Here is a 22,161-nt window from a genome sequence, read left to right as displayed (position 1 = left end):
GGGGCTTAATTAGATAGAATGCAAATAATTTTAATTTTTTGTCGCTGTATGTCCGGTTACGCTGTCTCGTAACCTGTTGGCCCTGACTGGTATTAGTACGCACTCTGACTGCATAGAATAACAACAAAGGAAATTTCTGTTACCACAATTAATGAATTAAGTCCCCAGCAACTATGAAAGCTACGAAACAACAAGACACAAGTGTCGCTGTTCTGTGTGTGGAAGTGTGATTCAACGTACACATCTGGCACGGTTCTTCCTCAATGAAACCAGATATTTTAAACACCATTTATACTGAAGTATGTATATATATATATATATATATATATATATATATATATATATATATATATATATATATATATATTAAAAAAAATTAAATATAAATAAATTTATACAGAAATACTATAATTGCACATAGAAACCAGAAATACAGTCTAATACAAGAACACGAGCCAGATGCTTTGTTGACTGAACCTGTGACCAAGAGGCATTATTGTTTAAGACATTGAAATAATGAAAAAAAGGAATTTTTTTACCTTCATATATATTGACGAAAAGCACACTAATCATTACAGCATCCCCAATCCAACAACATTTGGTGTCTAGCCCATCAAAACAATACTACAAGTTCTGAACAAGCACTCTCCATGGGAACTTCTCAACAACGACTCACCACTGCTACATCTCAACAAGCACTCTCCACCACTTCTCGATAAGCACTGCCAGTGGAGGCGGCTGAATAATACTCTTTGGCGCAATCTCTGGCGCTGTGGCTCAGTGTAGCCGCCTTTCAACACCAAATGTAAAGAATAAATTAAAACGGAAACACACTGACGATGGCACAGTGGTGCAGAAACATGTTTGGGTACTGAGGAAAAACGGTGTTTTGTATAACTGGCGGACCTCACATCCAACAGATATATTAAGTTTTTGTTACACCAGGTTAATGGTCTTGTCCAGATATGCCACCATTCATCTGAAAGGCTGCTTAAAGCGAGCAAGCACATCACGGATGCAGCTCGAGGGGCAGTATCACGCTACGAAGGACGTTCACCTACGCTTCCACGGGACGTGTCACAGTATTCGAAGGCACGGCAGTAGCGGACTATGTGAACATTAACGCAGACCGTGTGCACCCCTTCACAGCTAGTGTCTTTCGAACACTTACGGCACGTTCTAGTAGGATAATTGCCCATGTCAAAAGGCCACAATCGTGCTACGGCAGTTTGAGGAGTGTGGCAGTGAACTCGCATCATCTCCCCCAGTAAATTACCCAAATCTGAATCTGATGGAACACATCTGAGATGGTCTTCAGTGCTAGCTCCGTGCCCTCAAAATCAATAACCTGTAATTTATGAGAATACTGTGACCTGTGGGTAGACATTTTGTATCACTTTTCCCCAGATACCTACTGAGGACTTGTCGAATCCGTGCCGTGCAGAATAGCTGCTGTATTGTGTTAGAACAGTGTGCCAAAATGCTTTTACACTATTAAGCAGGTGGCCACAATGCTCTGACTCACCCAGATATGTCTCTGTGTTTTTGCAATTGGGCTGATTGACCTGCAAAAGCTGCCATCTTAAATGCCATGAAGAAAGTATGTGTATAGCAGGCAACGTGCACAAGACATTAATATCTATGAAACTACCCTCCTCTCTTGCTCCTCTACCACTGAGAACAGAATTGTGAAGATCACATTTGCAAAAATCAACAGCTCGCAGTGCTAGTTTGGGATGTAGGTCGTATAGTTGCTGTCAAGCTAAACACTAATGCCAAAATCGAGGAAGGAAATGGTAGCAGTGGATAGACGATGTGAAGAGAAGAAAATCTGAATCTATCACAAGGGCCCCCATCAGACTTGTTAATCACATATTTCAGTCAGTTTTGGGGATGTTCTTGCTCTCCTTGGTGCATGTATGTAACACGTATATATGGCTAAACCATCAATTTTGATTGTGACAATGTATTCACACTGAAATTGCATCATAAGTCAGAGTTTCTCAATGCTATGTTAAATACATTTATATAAGTGAAATACAGTGTTGAAACAGTGAATGTTTTCTTATGTGTCACAAACTCATAAGAGAGGGGGGGGGGGGGGGGGGGGGATAGGTATATTGGCTGGGTAACATGGTTCATTGTGCACGGTGTTGCTTATGAGCTAGAAGAATCATTTTAATATCAGTTAAACTACTCTTGGTGTACGTGAAAACGGTTGTATAAAGACAGAACTTTGAAATTACTTTTCATGTGTACATTGATGAATAATAAACATATTTTTCATGTGTACACTGATGAATAATAATCAATCATATACTGAGTTTGGGGGATTGGGGTGAAGGAGCATGGGTAGAAATTTGGACCATAACATAAACAATTACTAATGTGAGGTGTGTGAGAAAAGTAACGAAACTCCTAGCAAAGTTTTTACTTTTTTTTTTTTCTTTTTTTTTTTCTTCAAGTAAAAGTAGTGTCGCCTTTGAAGCAGTTCATGAAAGTAGGAGTAGTCATTCTCAGCCTTGGTAGCAGTGCTGAAAGCCTTCAACTCGTAGAGCCTTTTACATGCTGGGCACTTTGTTTGAATGTTCTCCGGAGTCTCAAAATGACGTCCTTTCCATTTTTGGAAAAGAAAAAAAACTCACAGGGATTCAGACGAGGTGAGCTGTGGAATAATGGAAATGACTTTTGAGGTAAAAAATTCCACGATGGAAATGGCCGTGTGACACGAGGTGTTGTAACGAAGTAGCATCCACTTGTCTGCAATGTCCAGTTTCACTCTTCTCACCCTTTTACTTACCTTTGCAAGGGTATCTTTATAAAATACTTGGTTGACAGTTTGTTCTGGAGGAACAAATTCTGTATGTACACACAGGTCTTCGAAGTGAAGTTCTCCCAGAACACCTTCAGTGTATTCTCGGCCATCCAGAAATGATTTGTGCCAGAGAAACTCTTGTGGTCTTGATAAGGAATGTTTCCCACAGGCCTGTTTTAACTTTGCATAGGTCACACTCACGGATTCTCCAAGTTTAGGCAAAACTTGATGGCATAACATTGCTCTGAATTTCAATGTTCAATTTTTGTAATCTTCACTGCGGGCACTCTCAAAAATCGAGTGATTGCTGTACGGAGCTTAAACTCGGAATGAGTATCCGGAAGGGATGAACACATTGGTCTACACAAGCAGAGCAATGAAGCATTGCCGTATCACTCACAGTGTTGTCAGTCTCATTACTTTCCTCACACACCTAATCAATCACAAGAGACTGCCAAGTGATAGTTATTCTTGTGTAAGAAACTATTGCATCAATTCTTTGTGAGTATAATTACTATCAGAAAGAGACCTTCTTGCCTGTGATTGCACAGCTAGTGAGAGGGATATATAATTTCACAAAATTGCTCAGGTTTAGATTCGTACTCCTACTGCTTACACAATTGTGGGTAATGGGTACCTTTAGTATAATGTTATATAAGGTTTTCCTTGTATCCTGAAAGTATCTGATTCTGCTCATCCTTGCCCACTCCTCCCCCCCAACCACACGAGGATAACTAGCATCGCAGCCAACTGGAGCTTGTCTGCCACATAGTATTAACTGTCACTGTTGTGTCTGCTGCGTGTGTCAAAGAGACGGACAGGACAAACTCCATGATGCCTCAGGTATATCGTTTCTCTGACAACATTAATTACCTGTCAGTTGTTCTTGGGTCTATTAAGAGGTGTTGGAAATTATTCAGGTAGCTCCACTGAGCAATCTCTAGAGTTTATGAAAAATATATTCACATTAACATGAAAAAGAGGATTGCATTCCTTACATAACAGCACTATACATAGATCAAAATTGAGTTTGCAACGATTTACAGATGTACGAGTTAGCTGTCTTTTCTCGAAAATTGATGGACTTTGCTCAGGAGAACAAGGCTAAGAAGAAGAAACATTACAACCCGTGATATGTGATTAATGTTCATGGCTTGCTTATATGAACCGTTAAAAGTGATTGTACTGAAAGAAACAGGCACGTGATCTTTTGAACTGACTGCATCTTTAGATAAAACGTGGGAGCGACATCCCTCTCTAGTTTCAGCAAATGAGTGTGCAGTCAAGAGTTCTGTCCTTATCTTTCATACTCAAATGTTTATTTAGGGCAAAATCAGCGAGAAACACTTCAGAACAGTGCCTACAAACATGTGACGGTGGCTCTGCACTATGAATGTGACTGGACACACGCATGCTGTATTTTGGTGAAATGCTCTGTAGGCAGGAACTGCATGTGAAGACAGAAAAGTTGTGGTTAACCATACTCACATTATCTGTACTGCGGAAGTGATTATCCTCTTGTGAGATAATGCCTCGTGTTGGAACACTATTACTGATGAAGTGTGCCGACGTCTCTTGCTCCGTCGCCAGCTCATCGTGGGTAACGTTTTGAAGATTACTTTCTTCAAAAGAAGCACTGCCATTCCTATCAGAAGTTGGAATAGATCTGAAAAATCAGGTTAATCAAACAAATACAGATGAACAAAACAACTCGGTAAAGAGTATATTAATAATTAATTTGATTTCTTGATTTACTGACACAGAAATAGCTTACTGTGAACATAATAAATGATTATCTAGTTGCTTTACCACACAAAAATATACGATTGAAAATATTTACACACTAGAAAGAGCTATTATTGAGGCACTGGAATAAAACTGTCTTGAATTGACCATGGAATAGTACGATACTTCACTTCAATGGATCACAATGTAGGTGGAAGATGGGAGAAAAGAACAGTTTGATCCAAAATTGAATTCAGCTTCGTAAAAGAGAGAGAAATTCATATTTCATGTGCTCTGCCAACAGCTATTAGTAATATCTGGACATTTACAGCACTAAAATGTAGATCTGAACTCTTTACACTGACTGTTTACAAATGTGATTAACGGCTAGCTACCACTAAAAGTTCTCAGGTAGTAAATAAAGCAGAATTAAGCTGTGTAAAATGGTGAGAGTTTGAACAATTCCCTTACTCAACACATATTTATGGACAACATTAAATGTTCAAGAATTAACTAATTATATCATTCATTTATTACTTGCATTACAATCCAATATGAAATAACATATTTAGGGATTTTGAACAAGTCCAAATTTATATTAGCAAGGGGATGAAAATATTTAAAACTAATGTTGCATTGCACTATATTAACAAATTGTATTTTAACTAAATTACAGTTATTTCTATGTATGTCTTGCATGCAGACAATAGGGCATTATTGTTGTTTTGTTGCTTGTCACTCTGCTACGAGTAGTTTTACAATCTTGAACAAAATATAAGCAATAATATGCTTCTATCAAATGTTCCTTTCAAATTACAAAAATTACCGTCGTCTTATAATATTGTCAAACATTCTTGCTCTGGAATGGAAAACTACACTCTATTCTCCACGTAAAGTATAGTAAGTCACATGGATATCAATTTGGGTCACTTCTTATGGACTGTATAAATTACACTGTATCTTAAGGATAGATCGTTACTCACCATATAGCGGAGGTGCTGATAACTGCTCTTTTAATTAAGAACAATATTATCAGTAATAATTAATAGCATTGAAAAAAGTTTTAACTAAAATTATCAATATATAATCTCTCATCAAAATAACGCCTGCGACAAAGTACCACTTCAGGGAACTCAAAGAGGGTTTAACGCGACTAATTGTAACATTACGAGTCAAGACAGCTGTAACGGAACTTGAATAGCGTAAAGTTATCGTTAAAAACGCACGCCGCGCGATTTGTTATGATTTGGTCGGTCATAATAGTAGTAACATGCTTTTGAATACAATTAAAATATAACGGCGATACCTGTTTAGCGTTATTGGAAATAATTTGTAATAAATTAATGAGTAAGGTAGCCGATCCTATAAGAAGAGGTAAAATTGGGCATATTAAGGTGTTTTGCTTTATATCGACTTAGCCGATGATACGGCGTCTTTTTTTTTCCGTTTACTCTTAGAAGAAAAAGAGAAGAAAACAAGTAACAAAGTGCTAATTGTGCGTTGTGAAAAATATAGGGGCGAATTTTAAATAGCTACAGTGTATAATCAGACTAACAAATGGACATTCAGTTACGCGAAATAGCGGACAGTGAAGTGTGGTCATTAAATTGAGTACACCTACAGGGCGGTCAATTCCAGGATAAGTCTATTCGCGTCTCACGAGGCACGCGGTATTGAGACCGGTTTTTTTTATTATATCACGGAGAGCGGGCTTCAATTTATAAAAAGGAGAAAAGCTGTATCATTATCATTGACTGTTGGTGTTATGCAACCAAAACTGTTCATCAAAGGGTTTCGGTGAATGAGTGGTGAATGTGAAATGAAACTGTGAACGAAGTTATGTTAAATAAAGCAGAAGAGACAAGACAGTTTGGTCGTATCTGTTATTATTCCATAAACCGTAACATGTACTCTCGTTGTACGAAGCCTTTATAGACGATCGTTATGACAATTTGCTTTGAAGGGATCTCGTTACGAGTTAAGTTTTGGGGACCTGGTCAACAGGGGATAGTTCGTAGATCCTAACTACTGCAGCTATTCTGGAATCAGGTGCTACCGTGACCGTTGTGTGTTGTCTATGGCTTAAGGTCATCATATCTCATGCTCTAAGATCGACGCGCCTTTCCTCTTGGTATAACGGTGTCTCACGGTAACCACGACAACGCCGATGGCGAAGGAAGATACGGTAGAAGTGGCGCCACAACGTGCGGCTCGATCGAGGAGGATTGCTGCATCGAGTCGAGCGTCATCCGGATTCACGAACCCTAGAGTTGGAAAATATTGTAGCAGCCAGTGAGTCTGTCCAATGAAAGAGGTATTCTTCAATAATCGCTAAAAGTGAGCGATACTACCAGGTATGATTAAAATAACTGTATAATTACAAAAAAAAAAAAAGGAAGTTGAGACTTGTGATTTCGGAAGATAAATATATATAAATACATAGTGAAAATAAGTGTATGTCTTGGTAGTGAATTATCATGTCAAAACGAACGAAAAGAATACATGATAATGTGCAGTTGAGTAGAGTAATGAGTAGAGAGAGAGAGGAAAGTGAAGAGGAAAGGGATGATGCATCCCATGAGCTCAATGTGGGACAGGAGACATGTACAGATAATAATACAGTTATTGATTTAGAGCCGTTAGGAGATTCAAATACAATGATAAGTAAGGTAAGCAGTGTGGGAGAACATAAAGATCTTGAGGTTTCGGATGTAGATCAGCAAGTTGATCCTCAAAATGGAAATATTAATCAAAAAATGTTTGATATGCTGGTATCAGTAAATACTCAAATGGGTGTAATGAATGGAAGACTTGCTTCACTAGAAAAAGATAATAAGCAATTAAAAGAGGACAATCAAAAGTTAAATGAAAAATTTGAGGCCAAATTTGGTTCATTAGAAGTTAAAATGGATTCTTTGGAAAGCAAACTGAACACCTTTGATTATAAACTGGAAAATACTAAGAAAGAATTAAAGGCGGACTGGGAGACTCAATTAAATGCGAAATTTGGAGAACTAGATGTAGAGTTTTCTAACACCTTAGAAAAGTAATATAATAATTTAATGGGAAAACTTCATGACGTAGAAAAGAAATATGAGGTAGTTTCGAAGAGTTATGATGGCCTGTCCAATAGGATGGTTAAGTGTGAATGCAGCTGTTTCAATGCTAGCGCACAGATAGAAGAGCTTTCGAAACAAATAGACAAGTTTGAGTCTGATGCTCGTAAGGGGATTGACAAGTATTTAGTAGATCAAACTAAAAGACTTGACGAAGATCTATCTGAATGGATAGAAATAAAAGGAAATGAAATTGTAGAGAAGGTTAAGACTACTATTGGATCCCAGCCAAATGAAAATATCAATGAGCACCTAAGTAGAAACGATGAATTAATTAAGCTCTTCACTAGCGAATTTCAGAAAATAAAAGACAAAATAGTTGATGAGTTACCTAAATGGCAAAAGGAAACCAATCATAAATTGGTGGAGTTAGAACGAAAGTCATCACAAAATTTGTTGACAGAGGATGAACGTTCGGAGAATAGGTCGAAAAACAACCGAACATGTGATAATACGAAGTACAATTGTGGTGAAAATTTGCATTGGGAAGTTGTTGATTCGGTTGGTAAAGATGATGATTCTTTTGGTCAGCGAGGATATTTGTCTTCTTTAAAGGTGGAGAACAGCATTTTTAAAAGTAGACAATTCCCAACATTCTCCACTGAAAAGAACAACCTGCATCCGAAAATCTTTATCAATAATTTCAAAAGAATATTTCCGCGTAGCTGGTCAGAACACGACCGACTTCAATTTATAGTATCCAAAATTACCGGAGAAGCCGCATTATGGGCTGCCGAAGTAAGTGAAAGTTGCCATACTTGCGCTGAGTTTGAACAACTTTTTTTGGCTAAATACTGGTCGTCGAGTAAACAAGAGAAATTAAGAAAAGAGGTTTACCAACCTGAGTATTTTAACAGTAAAAGGAGTACTTTAAGGCAATATTTTGAAAAGTACATAAATAAGACACGTTATTGGAGTGATCCAATTTCTCACAAGGAAGTGATCAGAATTTTGAAGGGAAGGTTGCCCATAAATATACGTGAAAAGTTAATAAATGTTCCTGACCACGATGTAGAACAGTTCTTGTCGGTGATTGACTCTATAGATATGATTATGGAAGACGCAAGACAAATGAGTAGTAATCAAATGTCGACTCACACTCATAGTAATACGAATAATTATAATAATAATTTAACGTATGATAATAATAATACCGAAAACCAGGTCAAACCCGCATCACAGGAGCGTGGACAATCTTCATCCTACGGTTGCAATAAAAACAATGATTATAATAAATATAGAAGAGATACTTACTGTACTAGAGGTAAACCTCGATGTGGTGACGCGAATGTGCATAGTAGTGATATTAATAAGAGTAACAGGTACCCAAGTGATGAACCCAATTGCATTCGACCTTGGGAAGGTAATTCGAAGCATAATGTTCATCGGCAGGATGGAACAAATGCCTCGAATCCTCATCCAGCACAAGGAGTTATACCAATGGGTGAAGGAGCCTCCAATGTGCGACGGGGTGAATACCATAACTCGGATCATACTGTACGGATTGTGGAAGTTCATGAACCCCAACCGATGACTCAACGAGATAGATTAAACCAATACCAGTCACCAAATGCCTTCCTAGGATGACTGGAAAGGAGAAGGAAGGCAGGCATCAATTTGAACTGAGAGTATTAAGGTACAATAATGATAAGGATATAAGGAATGAATTAATTGAAGAAAAACCTGAAGTTTCTAATAAATGTGGACAAATTTTACAGGCAATAATTCCAACAAGTATAAATAATGTTGATGTTGAAATATTAATTGATACTGGAGCAACTATTAGTGTCATGACATTGGACTGTATAAAACAGATAAGCCGAGGGGTAAAAATGCCCACTTTTCCTATCACAGGATGTACCGTGTCTGGCGCGTTCAGCGCAAAAATGCAAAAAGTTGTGAAACAGGTACGTGTCGACGTTACAATACGGGGGGCTCAAATGGAAAGTACATTTCTGGTTGTTCCTAAAATGACAGTACCATGTATCTGGGGTTTGGATTTTTTATGTGAGACCGGTGCAATTATTAATTTAGAGAAAGGTGAATGTATATTTAATTCAAATGGTAATGTTTTGACAACTACCCTGAGAAAGGGCCGAGTAATTCCAAATCAATTGTGTATGAATCTAATGGTAAAATATGTCAGTATTGATGATGAAAATGTGTATGATATATGCCTTATTGAATGTTCTGAAGAAATGATGGATAAAATGTCATTGCAGGAAAAGGTGTTAGAATCAGAATATTTATCTGTTATCCAAAGGGATGAACTGTACTACTTGTTGGAAGCATATCAGTCAATTTTTAGTAAACGTCCAGGTATAATAAAAGACTTTGAATACCATATAAAGACGTATGCACATAAACCCTTTTGTCGTACTTCCTATTCTATCCCATGGACAAAGAAAGAAGCAGTCAGAAAGGAAATCAATAAAATGTTAGAATGGGGTATTATTGAGCCCTCAGATTCTGAATATTGTAACCCTCTTGTGGCGGTAATTAAACCCAATGGTGACATCAGATTGGTGTTGGATGCCAGAGAGATCAATAAGATCATTATACCTGTACAAACGCGACCGGAGAACCTAGAAGAGTTAGTACAAAAGTTTTATGGTGCCCGCTTCTTAACCTCTTTGGATATGCGTAGTTCATATTGGCAAACTAGAATATCGAAAGAATCTAGAAAATATACTGCATTCGTTTTTCTGGGCCGAAGTTACCAGTTTACTGTCATGCCATTTGGGTTGAAAATAAGCAGTGGTGTTTTCATATCGGCATTAGATACCATACTGGGCAGAGACCTTTTGAATGAAGTTACTTTATATGTGGATGATTTGCTAATTGCTTCTGAAACTTGGGAGGAACATTTGGACTTATTAAGAAGAGTTTTTGCGAAATTTTTGGAATACGGAGTTACTGTAAATTTGAGCAAATCCAAGTTTGCTCATGACCAATTGAAATTTTTTCGACATATAATCACTCCTGAAGGGATAAAACCAAATCCTAAAAAGATGGATGCAATTAACAGATGTGCTTAACCAAAGAATAGAACGGAATTAAAGTCATTTATCGGCTTAGTTTCATTTTTTTGACGATTTTTACCCAATCAGTTAGGAAGCCAAGACTGTTTGTTACGGCTGTTAAGAAAAAATGTCATGTGGGAGTGGAATTCCGAATGCACGCAAGCTTTTGATGACATTCGCAATGCTTTGACTAATGCTCCACTGTTAAATCATCCAAGACTTGATCAAGATTTTTATATTGCTGCGGATGCTTCTGAAACAGGATTGGGTGCCACTCTTTTCCAGATGGACAATCCAGAAGATATCAGTACCATCAAGATAATTGGGTTTGCCAGCAGAACACTCTCTAGCTGTGAACGTGCATATTGTACTACTGAATTGGAAGTACTGGCCGTGGTCTGGTCACTTAGAAAGTTTCGCTATTTTGTATATGGAAAGAAGATCATTGTATTCTGCGACCACAAAGCTTTATCTTTTATTTTAACAGGAAGGATGTTCCATTCACGTTTAACCCGGTGGGCCTTGCTACTGCAAGAATATGATATTATGCTCAAATACATCAGAGGGAAAGACAACATCATAGCCGATGCTCTTTCAAGATTACCGGAAAGAAAGAATGCTGACGAGTGTGAAGAACGGACTATTGACTTTAAAGTCATGAATTTATCAAGGCAATATTGTGAGAGGCAGATTTCGCAGCTATCTCGAAGTCTTCCACAACTGCAAGAAGATGATAAGTTGTGGAAAGCCATTAGGCATGCTGTTGAAAGTAAAACGCTAAGTCACTCTCAAGAACAGTATCAATTAAAATCCGGAATATTGTATCGGAGGAAGGATGAAGAAGATGTTTGGAAAGTTTGTGTTCCAAATAAATATTTAGAATCACTAGTATGGTACACTCACTTGAATTGGGGTCATTTTGGTGCCGCTAAATGTACAGCCAAAATAGCACAATACTGCTATCATCCAAATTTGGGACGTATAGCTACAAATATTATTAAGAAGTGCAAAATATGTCAGAAGGCGAAACCCATAAACTATTGTCGAAAGATAGAATTACATCCTATCATCCCACAACCACCTTTAATGTTGGTGTCATGTGACGTCTGTGGGCCATGTCCCATGACACGTGGACGGTTCAAATATGTATTGGCTTTCTATGATCTCTTTTCAAAATATGTGAAATTATATCCTTTGAAAAATCTCCACGTTCGACCCATGTTACGCAAATTTATCAACAACTATATAACTGAGCTTGGCAAACCTATAATGATCTTGACAGACAATGCTGCTTATTATACAAGCAAAGTATGGAGAGACACTATGAAAGAACAAGGAATCCAGCACATTTACATCTCAAGATTTTACCCTTGTGGAAATCCGGTTGAAAGAATCATCCGAGAGTTGAACCGATTTTTACGGACGTACATACCCAAACAACATTATAAATGTATCGATTGGATTTATGAACTTGAGAAAGTGTATAATGACTTACCACACTTATCGACAGGTTATTCACCTAACCAAATAGTATTTGGTGAAAGTATTGTGCCAGAATGGGTGAAGAAATTACCTGCGATAGAACAAAAGATTACCAAGAAAGAAGATATGGTGAAGAAGGTCTACGAAAACCTGAAGCATCAAGCACAATTGAGAAAAACCCGTTTTGATAAAAATGTGAAGAAAGTAGTCACATATGATGTAGGGGAAGAAATTTTATTGAGAAATCACCCAAAAGCATCAACCAGGAAAAGACTGAATAAGAAATGGCAATATTTATATACAGGTCCATATAAAATAACGAAAATACCTCATGAAGGGAGCTACCTCCTGGCAGATTGTGATACTGATGTAATTAAAGGCTTGTTCCCTCACATAGACCTGAAGAAGTATTATCAATAATGAGCAAAATATAGATTCAAGAAACACTGAATGATACCAAGACTACACTCAGTGGACTAAATAAAAGCACCAATGGATAAATACGTACTTATACTAACTTACAAAGAAAATTAAAGAATGTACCGATGATTTCCATGCGATACCTTCTTGGTATCAGCAACAATGACGACGCTGAAATACGATTCATCCTCTCACTGAACGACGAGGATGGATGATTTGAAAGTGGAATTAAGAGGAAAAGAAAAGGACCAAATCCTCTCTGGTTAAACAAGTGGCATGATAAGGGTTTTGGCCTGGGATGCCAATCGTCGAACCCGGCTGTGATCCCTGCCTTGCACAGGCGGTTGAAGAACTGAGGGCTTCATCCAAGAAAAAAAAATGTGGTGTGAATATGAAGTGATTAGTGCGAAGTGCTTCTAAGACAACCTATAAACAAATGTGGAATTTAGTTAAGGGCATTTTGTCTAGGCCCATTAACTCAACTTAAATATTGTAGAATGTATGTACTGACTTGTTGAGTGAATCTGAGAGTGAGTGTATTCGCCGAAACAAATACCCTCTCCTGTCACAGTACACAAAAAAAAAAAAAAAAAAAAATAAGCCTGTTCTGTCTGGAACCCTCTTCAAGACATCACAGTCTGGGGGGCCGTGTAACATTACGAGTCAAGACAGCTGTAACGGAACTTGAATAGTGTAAAGTTATCGTTAAAAATGCACGCCGCGTGATTTGTTACGATTTGGTCGGTCATAATAGTAGTAACATGCTTTTGAATACAATTAAAATATAACGGCGATACCTGTTTAGCGTTATTGGAAATAATATGTAATAAATTAATGAGTAAGGTAGCCGATCCTATAAGAAGAGGTAAAATTGGGCATATTAAGGTGTTTTGCTTTATATCGACTAAGCCGATGATACGGCGTCTTTTTTTTCCGTTTACTCTTAGAAGAAAAAAAAGAAAACCAGTAACGAAGTGCTATTTGTGCGTTGTGAAAAATATAGGGGCGAATTTTAAATAGCTACAGTGTATAATCAGACTAACAAATGGACATTCAGTTACGCGAAATAGCGGACAGTGAAGTGTGGTCATTAAATTGAGTACACCTACAGGGCGGTCAATTCCAGGATAAGTCTATTCGCGTCTCACGAGGCACGCGGTATCGAGACCGTTTTTTTTTTTTATTATATCACGGAGAGCGGGCTTCAATTTATAAAAAGGAGAAAAGCTGTATCATTATCATTGACTGTTGGTGTTATGCAACCAAAACTGTTCATCAAAGGGTTTCGGTGAATGAGTGGTGAATGTGAAATGAAACTGTGAACGAAGTTATGTTAAATAAAGCAGAAGAGACAAGACAGTTTGGTCGTATCTGTTATTATTCCATAAACCGTAACATTTATTCTCGTTGTACGAAGCCTTTATAGACGATCGTTATGACAATTTGCTTTGAAGGGATCTCGTTACGAGTTAAGTTTTGGGGACCTGGTCAACAGGGGATAGTTCGTAGATCTTAACTACTGCAGCTATTCTGGAATCAGGTGCTACCGTGACCGTTGTGTGTTGTCAATGGCTTAAGGTCATCATATCTCATGCTCTAAGATCGACGCGCCTTTCCTCTTGGTATAACGGTGTCTCACGGTAACCACGACAACGCCGACGGCGAAGGAAGATACGGTAGATAATGTTATTTCTAAATTCTACGATATAAACCAAGCGCAGATATTGTTAGTTCTCTTGTCTTGTTTTCTGCACTCTGAATAAGTTTGCGTAGCTGCGGTGTGTGATATAGTGGGCATTTCCAAGTGATATGCTATGGAAGGGATTAGGGTACATTCGTTAAACTGTAAGAAAATTGACTATAACTAATTTTTATGAGACAGACCTTTGCTCTAAGGTCACAGAATATCTGAGGAATTGTGTGCGTGACAAAAAGTAGTGCTCAGTATTGAATTCCATTACATGTCGAGTAACTGATAACAGGATCTGTGGACTATAGAAAGGGAAGTTAAACTGATCATCAGAACGGAACTGGACACTTAGCTTTGTGAAAGTAAAAGTGTACAAAGTTCATATGACACTGTCGAAGTACAGTAGTGGACCATAATCCTTGCTATAATGTCTTTGAGTGATGAACTTTCAAAATCATGGACATTTTAGTTGCCATAATTACTGAGAGTAATTGTAATATCAACCCTCCTTTTCCCTCTATAAAAAAATGCAATCATTCATGATCATTTAATTATTACTGAATGTTGTTAATAAAAAACTTAAGTGATTTCCATAATTATGTGTGTATTAGTAAATAATAACTAACATCCAAAGATGTTATTAACTATCTTGTCTTCGGTAATGCAACAACAAATGAAGAGTGATCGACTGAGCAAAAAGTTAACATTAATTAGCAGTACTAAAACCCAAAATTCAGTTGCCATTACAGTGAAGATGTTTGTGGCTGCTGCATCTGACGTACAGATATAACGAACAGTCAGGCATATACAGTAGATAACAAAATAAGTATCTTAGATCAGAGAAGTCAACGACAGAAGATCGACGAGGGTGGCTACACCAGGTAATTCAGATCGATCTCTGCAATACGATAGATGCATAATGCTAAACAAATTCAAGTTTCAGCAGAAAGGAAGACCAGAGAATATCCATTTGATGTAGTCGCTATAGTAAAATTTTTGGTACAAACGCGGTCTGTTACAGGCCTGATTTATGGACACAAGACACTGGGTATTACATAGGACTCATTTGCATGTTTCATGACTTGCTCTCACACTAAAGAAATACGAGTGACTAATTTATTATGAGAACTTCAATAGTGGCAAGTTACAACATGTATCTCTTTTTGTATATGAATGTGCTGTACTATTTAGCATTACTCTTTCAATTGATGATTGAGATGTTGAACACTGAGGCTATTCACTGTTCTGTTTTATTCAATCTGTGTGAAGCCTTATACAAGATGAGGAAGTCCATGCACAAAATTGTTATGTTGATAAAAATAAGGAAGATGTTGGTAAATAGGTGTAATAACCTAGTTAGTTGAGGGTTAGTATCAGAGTAGTAGTTTAGAGATTGATTGCCAAATACGTATTTAAGATACGGTGTATCAACCACAGGGAGATGGAATAGATGAAGTGGTAATGTCGAGAGACAATCACAACCTCCTCTATTGCTGCCAAAATCCTTTTCCTTTTCCGGTCCCAAATTAGAGTCTGGTAATTAGAAAAAGCAATAACATTCTTGTGGTTGTTGTTGTAGTGGTCTTCAGTCTGAGGATTGGTTTCATGGAGCTGTCCACACAACTCTACCCTGTGCAAGCCTCTTCATCTACGAATAACTACTGCAACTTAAATCTTTCGGAATCTGCTTACCGCATTCAACTCTCAGTCTCCCTCTACAGTTTTTATCCCTCACACTTCCTTCCAATATTAAACTGGCGACTCCTTGATATCTCAGACAGTGTCCTATCAACCGATACGTTCTTCTACTCAGGTTGTGTCACAAATTTCTTTCCTGCCCAATACTATACAGTACCTCCTCATTAGTTATGTGATCTACTCACCTAATCTTCAGCATTTCTCTGTAGCACCACATTTTAAAAGTTTATATTCTCTTCTTCTCAAAACTGTATTTATCATCGCAGTTTCACTTCCATACATCACTACACTCCATACAAATACTTAAAAGACTTCCTAACATTTAAATCTATAGTCATTGTTAAAAATTCCTTTTCTTCAGAAATGCTTTCTTGCCATTGTCAGTCAACATTTCATAACCTCTCTACTTAGGTCATCATCTGTTATTTTGCTGCCCAAATAACAAAAGTCATCTACTACATTAAGTGTCTTGTTTTCTATGCTAATTCCCCCAGCATCGTCTGATTTAATTCAGCTACATTTCATTACCCTTGTTTAGCTTCTGTTGATGTTCATATTATATCTTTCTTTCAAGACACTGTCCAGTCTCTTCAACTGCTCTTGCAAGTCCTTTCTTTTCTCTGACAGAAATACAATGTCATCATCAAACCTCAAAGTTTTTATTTCTCCTCCCCGAAATGCTACAGATTTTTCTTTGCTTCCTTTACTGCTTGCTCAATGTAGAGTTTGAATAACACCGGCAATTGGCAAAAATGCTGTCTCACTCCTTCTCAACCACTGCTTCCCTTCCAGGCCCCTCAACTCTTATGACTGCCATGTAGGTTCTGTAAAAGCTGAAATAGTATTTTGCTACCTGTATTTTACCCACCCTACATTCAGAAATTCAAAGATAGTATTCCAGACAACATTGTCAAAATCTTTCCCTAACTCTACAAAAGCTGTAAATGCAGGTTTGCCTTTCCTTTATCTGTTTCTTATGATAAGTCGTAGGGTCAGTATAGCCTCACATGTTCCTCCATTTCTCCAGAATCCAAAGTGAACTTCCCCAAGATTGGCTTCTACCAGATTTCCCATTCTTCTGTAAAGAACTCATGTTAGTATTTTAAAACCATGACTTATTAAACTTACAGTTCGATAATATTCACACCTGTCACCATCCGCTTTCTTTGAATTTGAATTATTACATTCTTCTCGAAGTATGAGAATATTTCACCTATATCACATGTCACTCAGCAGGAGGAATAGTTTTGTCTTGGCTGGCTCTCACAAGGATATCAGTAGTTCTGATGAAATGTCTTCTGCTCCCAGAGCTTTGTTTCTACTTAGGTCATTCATATCTGTCACAATTGTTTTTGCAGTATCATATCTCCAGTTCCACCTTCATCTACGTCCTCTGCTGTTTCTATAATGTTGACTTCAAGTTCATCTCCCTTGTATAGACCCTCTATATACTCCTTTCATCTTTCAGCTTTCCCCTCTTTGCTTAGGACTGGTTTAGTTATTGATATTCATGCAAGTGGGTCTATTTTCTCCAAAGGCCTCTTTAATTATCCTGTTGGCAGTATCTATCTCTCCCCTTGTGAAATATGGTTCTAAATCCTTACATTTGTCCATTGGCCATTCCTACTTAGCTACTTTGCAGTTCCTGTCAATCTCATTTATTAAACATTCATATTCCCTTTCATCTGCTTCATTTACTTTATTTTTATATTTTCTCCTACCATAAATTAAATTCAATATCCCCTCTGTTATTCAAGGGTTTCTATGATGTCTTGTCTTTTTACCTATTTGATCCACTGCTGCCTTCACTATTTCATCTCTTAAAGCTACCCATTCCTCTTCTACTGTATTCCTTTCCCCTGTTCTAGTCAATTGTTGTCTAATACTCCCTCTAAAACTCTGAATAACCTCCGGTTATTTCAACTTATACAGGTCCCATCTCCTTAATTTCCTACCTCTTTGGAATTTCTTTAGTTTTAATCTACATTTCATAACCAATAAATTGTGGTTAGAGTCGACATCTGCCCCTCAGGATGTCTTTCACAGTAAAATCTTGTTCCGAAATCTCTGTCTTATCTCATCTGATACATTCCTGTGTCTCCCGGCCTGCTCGACATATACAACCTTCTTCCAAGAGTCTTAGACCGAGCGTCAGTGCTGATTAAATTACGAGCTCTGTGCAGAATTATACCAGGAGGCATCCTCTTTCATTCCTTTCACTCATTCCATGTTCATCTACTATTTGTCTCTCTCTTCCTTTAACTACTGTTGAATTCCAGTTCCCTTAACTATCTGAATCTTTTCTTTTATTTCATCATACATTTCTTCAATCTCATCATCATTTGGGGAGCTAGTTGGATTATAAACTTGTACAACTGTGTTGGGTGTTGGCTTTGTGTCTATCTTGGCTATGACAATGTGTTCATTACAATTTCCACAGTAACTTAACCGCACTCCTATTTTCTTATTCATCATTAAATCTACTCCTGCATTACCCCTATTTCATTTTGTATTTATAGTCCTGCATCTGTCTAATCAGAAGTGCTGTCCCTCCTGCCATAAAACTTCACTAATTACCACTATTTTTAACTTCAAATTATCCATTTGCCTTTCTAAAATTTCTAACCTACCTGCGTGATTACGGGATCTCACATTCCACACTCCGACCCGTAGAATGCCAGTGTCGTTTCTCCTAATGACGACATCCTCTTCAGTAATCTATGATAGTTTACGAAAAATTAGGAATAGTTTAGTGGTGGCTCTTTGCAATTGTTAAAGCAAAGAAAGCCTCGAGCATATATGTTCACTCTGTATGAAATGTTTGTACTTTAAAACACTTGTAAAATCCAAACGAAGAAGCTACAGATAGAGTCAATGACAGCAGACACTTACGGCAGAGAGGACCCGCAAACACGCTTCCGAGGAGCTGGTGCTGACATCAATAATGGCAGTCACTCCGAAATGTGAGTCTGCATTAATCTGGAGTAACAGCTGGCTGACTGCTTCACCTCTATGCTGGGGCAACTGCACTACCTGAAGGGTCTGCATTAGTGGCCACTACAATGGTACACTATTTGTCACCACTGACAGCTGACGGCACCACACCCGAGACCGAGACTCTATGCACGCTGGGAATCACGGTTCACCTACCACCACCACCACCCCACTTCAGGGGCGTGCGGTACCTGAAGGGCCGCGTTAGGTGGCATTGTGTGGAGTTTCCTTGACCAGCTACCAGATGACATGGGCCGCTCAGCTGACGATGCTACATGCCGCCAGAATGCTGATCCGATGCCCGTGGTGGCACACACTGCAACAACTAGATTCCCCATATGACCCATGTCTTGTACACCAAGTAGCTATCACAGCACGACACAGATTGACACCTTGTTCGCTGTCAACCGACAGTGTAATTGATAGGCACAGTGTACAGCCATTGCCGGATTAGATGTGATGAACAAACGTGTCTAGTACATAATGCTGCCACATACCAAAACAGGTGCATATGATGACTGTTGACATTTTTTTAAGAAACAGAGATACGCAACTGGATACAACATCTAAGCACACAACCACGAATAATGAGTACCTCTCATTGCCACGAGTTCACCGAATATGCAGCACACATTTGTCAGAATCATATCTGGTGACTCTTACCAAAGACAATGTGATGTCTCGGTACACTCCATAGAATCCACAAACTGCACTTGTTACCTTCCAGCCTATCAATTACAAACTGCGGCATTCGAAAGCCCCACCCAGGATCTTCAGCAACAATGCCAATGGCTGATGATCCACTCCTTTTCTTACCTGCTACTCGCGAGCCGTGAATAGCTTTAAATGAATATTCGATTAGCAGTAGTGGCTATTACAAATTGTGTTTCTTTCAGGTACAAACAATTAAAAATCAAGACTATTTCTATCTGTCTGTCGACTTTGGACTTACTCGTCGTTCTTTTGGTAGTATGCACTATGCTTTCTCAACCAGCATTGGATTAAGTGTTGTATCTTCTCAATAATTTATCAAACAAATACTTATTTGTGTGTGTCATAGTATTTGGACAGATCACATTATCTTTAAGCTCTTTTCTATTTATTGTGAGCATACAATTAAATGTGCTTTTTCTTTACTGTATTTATAATAAGCGTACACAATTTCTTCCTATTCCTGTATACACATACAAGACAATACATTTGTAATTATTTCATCACAATCACAGTGTTCAATTCAGAGCTTGATTTCTACTGCTGCTAACTTGCTGGGAGAAGTGTAGACGGTGCAAAACAAGTAATTGAGATAATGTGCAAGAATCCGAGAATATTTTCAATATGGTAATAAAGATATTAATGTCGTTTTAAAAACAGCTCAATTCAAGAGAAATTTCTTCAGTTGCAAATGGGTGTAACATTCTTTCTGTCTAGTCTAAGGAGCTTCCTTGGTGTTATGTGAAGTAACATCTGTGGCTACAGGCAGAATCGACATTTTCTTGATGATGTGTGGCACGTGGGGCAAATTATATTTTTGAGAACAAGAACATACATCAGATTAGCTAGAAAAGTATGTCTTCATCAAATGGGATATTACAGTAGCAAAATCTATACTCCTAGTGCGTGCTGCAGGATGTGGTGAAGAAGTCCATATCTTTCTCGTACTCACGGTCGTGAAGAAAGAAGGTGAGCCAAGTAAAATTGTTTAATTACGGTTGATGAGCGAATCACCATCAATATCAGTGTAACGCCTGCATTCTGATGACTTTGTTGAAGAACATTAAATCTGACATTTAACCAGCAGGAATCTATTAAATTCAAATTACATCGCAGGACTCTGAAGTGATAAGTTGCAGTGCATAAAAAGATACTGCATTCTGGTGTCGTAGTGAAATAACATGGGGATTGAATTAAATTATCAATAATAACAATGATAACCAGAAAACAGCGTAACTAAAGAATATTGGTAACTTTTAATTAAAGATATACTGATAATTATGGCTATTGTCACTGACAACCAAATCAACGATAACATCACAGCAGAATGCAGTAGCTACGAGAGCAGTGCACCTGTCAACAACACTCCAGCCCATCATTTGCAGTGATCCTCCCGTGTTTTGTCAGCGTCATCACTCTATGCTACACCGTCAGTTTCGATGAGCTGTACTGAATCCAAAATTTATTTATTTTGGTAGTCATATGTGTATCATTGGACACTTAAAAGCTTTTGTGTAATTAATTTATATATATATATATATATATATATATATATATATATATATGTGTGTGTGTGTGTGTGTGTGTGTGTGTGTGTGTGTGTGTGTGTGTGTGTAAGAGGTGACTTACCGAACGAAAGCGCTGGCAGCTCGATAGACACACAAACATACACACAAAATTCAAGCTTTCGCAACAAACTGTTGCATCATCTTTCCTGATGAGGCAACAGTTTGTTGCAAAAGCTTGAATTTTGTGTGTATGTTTGAGTTTGTTTGTGTGTCTATCGACCTGCCAGCGCTTTCGTTCGGTAAGTCACCTCATCTTTGTTTTTAATATATAATTTTTCCCACGTGGAATGTTTCCCTATATATATATATATATATATATATATATATATATATATATATACTAGCAAGAGATGAGCAGTTCTATATGAAATATTATTTCTCTAAAGTAGGTGTTCAGTGAGTCACTATATGGATGAGATACTGAAGCTCAAAGCAGATTTAAAAGTGCAAAATGCTAAAGTAGTAGAACAATTAAAGCCTCAAGGTGATGAATTAAAGGCTCAAACTGATAGGTAAATGTGAACATAGACGCGCAAGGTGTTGGATTTGAAAAGGCTTTCAAGAAGACGATCTCTGAAATTAATAATAGACAAGAGATTGCTAATGATAATTTAAAAGTAGAACTGAGTTTGACTATAGACTGGGTTAAAGCAGAGCAAGCTATTGCTGAAAAAAACATAGAATTAGGTGTAAATAACTCCCAACTAGATCACCACACTGGTAATTCCTGCAAAGAAAAGTTAAAAACAAATAATAAGGAACCTAACCTACAATCTGCTATTACGGCATTAACACAGAAATCACGTTGTAAGATTAATAAGCAATGTGACTTAGTACGGAAAGAAGTCAATAAATTTAGAAAAGTTAGTAAACATTTAAAAAAACATGAAAGATATTACTGAACAGGAATATTCACAGG

General features: G+C 37.7%; 1 protein-coding gene across 1 annotated transcript in view; it reads right to left on the bottom strand.

Moving 5' to 3' along the window:
- The window catches only part of LOC124553556, a 439,905-nt gene that overhangs the window by 353,237 nt on the left and 64,507 nt on the right, over positions 1-22,161 (bottom strand). The window contains exon 9 of the mRNA XM_047127403.1: positions 4,304-4,481. Within this exon, the coding sequence (XP_046983359.1) occupies positions 4,304-4,481 (178 nt within the window). The remainder of the gene's footprint in view (positions 1-4,303; positions 4,482-22,161) is intronic.

The sequence above is a fragment of the Schistocerca americana genome, chromosome 11 (assembly GCF_021461395.2).
Source record: "Schistocerca americana isolate TAMUIC-IGC-003095 chromosome 11, iqSchAmer2.1, whole genome shotgun sequence".
NCBI lineage: Eukaryota > Metazoa > Arthropoda > Insecta > Orthoptera > Acrididae > Schistocerca > Schistocerca americana.
This window is presented reverse-complemented; position numbering and strand designations above follow the sequence as displayed.